Source organism: Clupea harengus, chromosome 19 (assembly GCF_900700415.2).
Source record: "Clupea harengus chromosome 19, Ch_v2.0.2, whole genome shotgun sequence".
Taxonomy (NCBI): domain Eukaryota; kingdom Metazoa; phylum Chordata; class Actinopteri; order Clupeiformes; family Clupeidae; genus Clupea; species Clupea harengus.
In genome coordinates, this window is record NC_045170.1 from 1,908,124 (window position 1) to 1,913,123 (window position 5,000).

Here is a 5,000-nt window from a genome sequence, read left to right on the forward strand (position 1 = left end):
GACAAATTATATTAGGAGGGTGCTTCCGTTCCACTGCATGACGACTTTCAGGACTTTAACATAAACCTCAAAAAAAAAAAACAAAGAGCGTAATGTTGTTGTTGTTGTTGTCCAAAGCCTAAAATGGCATCCTTAACGACCTTGTTGCTAAGGAGGAGCCTGTAATCCCCACCCAGTGCCTTCCCTCCTAATTAGAGATGGGGGGGGGGGGGGGCGCACCGAGCGAGAGGGATTGGTCTAAGTCACTCTTATTAAAGTGATCTGTTTTATTTGACTCAACTGGGCAATTTAAAAGGATTGCCCCCGATCACAATGCCACACACACGGACGCCAGTCCTGTCAACGCTGGGGCTGTGCCACCGACATGGAAGGTCTCTCGGAATTAATGGCTGGATAAATATAAATCTTTTTTTCTTTTTTTTATCAGAATCAGAATAGTATTTATTGCCAAGTAGGTTCACACACATATGCAGTTCAGCAAGGTCAATACGTAAAGCAAATATATTTACACGGCCTCAAAATGAATTACTTTATAACACCATCAGCCTGGGGCAGACCCCCAACCCACACACACACACACACACACACACACACACACACACCCCGCCAGGTGCACTGAATATAATGAGAGGTCTTTACGGAGCCTCCACAAATTTCAGCTGTATTGATCTCCGATTCGCGTCCGACCTCAGGAGTTACAGGTCACAGTGTCACGTGACGAATCGGTTTAAATCCCCTCAGGGTCGTATGCACGGCACTGCACGTAGCACCGGACGACACGGGTGTCTTAATGAGGGAAAGGTGATTTACGCCGGCGCTGCGTAGCCGGTGACATTCTGCCATGTATGGATTTTAGGGGAGTCGTCTAACACAATAGCTCTAATTTAGGTGCCCTTCGGGGGAGAATGAGAAGGGGGCAAAGGTCACTTGTTTTTACTGCGAGGCAACGTTCAAAGAGAGGGGGGTTTGGGTTGGGTCGGGGTGCGGCTCCCCAATGACTCGAGGGTCAAGCCCATGCCATTGTGTGACCCCTAGCAATCAAGTTAGTTGCCACGGCAACGAGTTAGGGTTGATAATTGCAGTCCGATTCGGAATGCGCTGCTGGAGGACAATAGAGGCTATTGACGATGAGCAATGTTTAATTGGCCACACATTATAATACTATGATGGTAGCTGTCAGGTGACGTTTCCTAGCCTGTCAAAAGGCAATCCAACATACCGCCGTTTGTGAACATTTTCAAGCCAAACTCATGGTTTGCATTCTCACATATCACCGATTGTGTATAGTGACATCTACACTGCTACTGATACAGTGGTTGACAAGCTGGTGACTTAAAGCCATCAGCTAATCGCGCTTACCTTAGGGAGCTAGCGAGTGGTGGTACAAAAATAACAACATTAGGCTAACGTTGACATAGCCCAACTTTTAAGTCGACAAATCAAGTCAGCGTTCTCACTGCCCAAGCGTAGTGTGAATTATTAGATGACAGTGTTGAAGCTGCCCAAAGCTACAACGAGTGAATGGAGATCTCACTTATTTCGGTATCGGTAAGACCGAACCAATGTCAATGGAGATCTCCCTTCGCTTGCTATTAGTCAGAGCTATCCAATGTATGCTAACTAAACTCACCACCAAGCTAGCTTCCTAGGTTGGTATGATAGCTAGCTGGCTAGCTGTGGTATCCTAGCCATAATATTAGCTAACCCTTTGCCTGCTAGCTACACAGAGAACATGTCAGTCTAAAATAATACAACATTTTTTGTCAATTTTGGCAACATTTCCCCATAACATGTCAACATCAATCGCTTTTCAAAAACTTCTGCCACTTTGTTGACAGTTACACAGAATCCCCAAGATCCCCTTACCTGTCGCGTCGGGTCATTCCTCCCGTGTTCCGAGGACAGGTGATGTCTCAGAAGCAAGGCCCGCTTGTAATTCCGACTGCCTTTGACCAGGTCATCGTTGTTGTTAGTGGCAATGTTGTGACACCAGGAACAGGACATGAGTCCCGTCTCTTGGCAAAATTTTAGCCATGGAAACTCCTGTAACCAGGAGGCTTGGAATAGCGAGTGTTTCTGAAGCAGCGTTTGCGGTCTCATTTCGACCCAAGGTTTCCTGACACCCGTTTCCTCCGTATCTCCCCCGCTCCCGGCTTCGCCTTTATCGTCCTCGGATCCCGTGCCTCCGCTCCCTAAGCCAGTGCGATCCTCCGTGTTCAGACCGTTCCCCTGTGTCCAAATGCCACTTTCCCTGGACCCGTCTTCTCCGACAGTCACTGTCGTCCAACCGACCCGGTCTTCTCCGCCGTCTCCAGCTAGCGAGTTGCCCCCTTCCGGGTCCTCTTCCTCCTCCGCCTCTGGTTCTGTGCTATCGCTGACGGACCCCCCACCCTCTACTTTCACAAGCGATGGTCCTTTCGCCCCCAGAACCTTATCCTCGTCTTGATCTGGCCTGTTCCCGTTCAAATGTCGGTCCTGGCAAGCCTGGGCCTCCCAGCTGTTACTGTTGCTGCCTCCGCTACCGCTGGGACCGGTTGTGGCTAATCCACCCCCTCGGAAAGCCAGCGACCTGCGGTTTCTCTCTCCGGACATTTTCTTAATAAATTACAATCTACAGTTTCTTAACAAATTTCCTTCCACCTAATGAGAAATTCCTTACAGTCTTTTGATGGTTGCAACGAAGTATTTCGAATTTTGTAGAATCGTTGTTTTTTTTCCGCTTTGGCCTCCTGGTGAGAGTATGTAGGTTATGCGGAAATAAATAAGGGTTTTAAACGCATAATGAATTTCAGGGTTCTATGTGCGTCCGCGCAGGCCCCGCAGAGGTCGAATGGCAACGACTTTCCCCACAATGCATCTCGGCCAGAGTAAGGGGGGTCGTGGGGGCTCGCCTAAAGGAAGATGGGGAGGGGGGTGACGCGGACAGCAAGGGGTCTTTTGTGGCGACTGAACCCTTGTACCGCCTGTTTTCCACCTTTGAAACTGCTCGCCTTTAACAAATAAATCCCCCTTTGTCTTTCATACCCCCTACTTTGCGGAGTTAGGGCACTCCGAATTACATATGAAGACGCGTGTCGCCCGTGTTTTGATCGTGACTAGCTGCGCACAGGCAAAGTAAAGCAAGCCACCGTACGCTACACACACCTTAGTTAATGTACAGGTGGGAGACGCAGATATGATTTCAAGCTAATTTAGATTCACGGAATGTCACTTACTATTCTCCGCCTACTTGAAGAATAAATAAATACAAATAATAGTATCAGAGGATGATAATAGTCAGAAGAAAAATACACGGGTTGGATAATTTACTTCTAAACGTAGACTATTTAAGGTGCAAGAATAGCTGTTTAATGTAACTTTATGGGTAAGGTTTATTTTTCAGTAACAGTTAAACAGGCCAGCAGTTATTGAATAATAACATGCTTATGAGAGAGATTTGAAGCCTTCTCAATGTTTTATATATATTTTCCCTCATGTATATATCATGTATCCTCATGTAAATATAAGTATGATTTAAAAAAAAAAAAAAGATAATAAGTTTAACTTCGCCAGCAGCTCGTCATATGGTGAAATGTGTCCAGTGGGTGGCGCTCTTTATCTCGCACTCATCATCTGCTGTAACTATGCACTTGTTAATACTGCGAGTGTCCAGTTTCCGATTGTGGACTTACAGCCGACTGCGTGTGAACAGGGAGGATCATACTGTCAGGTTTCTAATGGTCAGGGCGTTAAGACCTTCTATTGTCATGACTAAATCCCCTGAAGGCTATTGAGATGCCACGGTGCACTGTGACTAATGGTTTAGTCTATAATGTGAGTCTAGGGACATGGGATGCCTATCCCGATGGACTTCGTCCAACATTTGGGGAATGACACAAAGTAATGCATATTATAATGCTATACAATATGAATGATGGTTATAGAATGTTTGTAAGTTTTCTTTTTTTGTGTTGTAATCTTGGCCCATTATTGTCCACGAATGAATAAATCATTATGGCTGGTTAACTCTACTGTTAAATATAAGATACAAAATAATACACGGAAGAGCCTGTTAGATAAAAAGACACCCGATTCCCTCTCAAACTTCAGGAAGTATGAACTAGTCACCAAGCGTCAATATAACCACGTGCTTCTTTCTGTTTACATTTTTACGTTCCGTGCGCAGTGACGACACGCGGGACCCCACCCCACTCCAGAGCTGTCTGGCAGCGTGTGTGTGAGAGCCCAAGATTGCAGGAGAGAGCTGAAGTGAGGACCTGCAGGCTGCGAAGCGAGAGGCAAGTGAGAAAAACAGAGCCAACGTCAAGCCGAGGATGGAAGACGCCGATCAAGGTAACCGATCACATTTCTCATGCAGAGTATGCATTTGGAAATCATAAAACTGTCTTGGGTTTGCCTCTCTGAAAAGTTAGTTTAGCTAGTTAGCTTCCGGCTAATTAGCTGTAGATGTCAACACCTGCTACCTATGTGTAGTGTTCCGACGCGATGATAGACTAAAAGTTTATAACTCCAGCTGTAACGTTGGCCGAATGAGCCAGCATCCCTTCCTTATTCACGTCAGACAAACGGTCTGCAGGTAGAATGAATTTTAATGTCATTCAATTTTCACAACTAACGTCAGTGGGATTGTCAACCTAATGCTTTCAACAAGTTTATTTTTTATTTGTTTTTATTGTATCGCATTGAATAAGCACGGCTGACCAAGGTTACATACTGTTGTTCAATCCTGATTGATCCATGTTGCATCAGCTGTTTACCACGTCCGTTAGATGTAAGTCACGTCGCTGTCGCGATGAGTTGCGGTTTGAAACATATGTTTCACAGTTGTGATGTTGCTTCTATTTTGAAATAACACGATCTCTTTAAATGTCCTGGTTTTTGTGTCCGTAAAGTTTTTAAAGGATTATCTACACTACCTGTTTTGTCACATGAAAAGACTTCTCGATATTGTTCCACATCCTTGGAATACTTCCTGTCATTATGGTAGTCAGCGTGATTCA

The 5,000-nt window shown here is 45.5% G+C and overlaps 2 protein-coding genes across 2 annotated transcripts in view; one reads left to right on the forward strand and one right to left on the reverse strand.

The window, feature by feature from the left end:
• Nucleotides 1–2,592, reverse strand: part of zbtb10 (zinc finger and BTB domain containing 10) — a 38,990-nt gene extending 36,398 nt beyond the window's left edge. Inside the window, exon 1 of the mRNA XM_031586603.2 lies at nucleotides 1,867–2,592. Coding sequence (XP_031442463.1) covers nucleotides 1,867–2,592 — 726 coding nt within the window. The remainder of the gene's footprint in view (nucleotides 1–1,866) is intronic.
• Nucleotides 2,593–3,665: 1,073 nt separating this feature from the next.
• tpd52 (tumor protein D52) overlaps nucleotides 3,666–5,000 on the forward strand; it is a 33,488-nt gene continuing 32,153 nt past the window's right edge. The window contains exon 1 of the mRNA XM_031586254.2: nucleotides 3,666–4,332. Coding sequence (XP_031442114.1) covers nucleotides 4,314–4,332 — 19 coding nt within the window. The 5' untranslated portion in view covers nucleotides 3,666–4,313. The remainder of the gene's footprint in view (nucleotides 4,333–5,000) is intronic.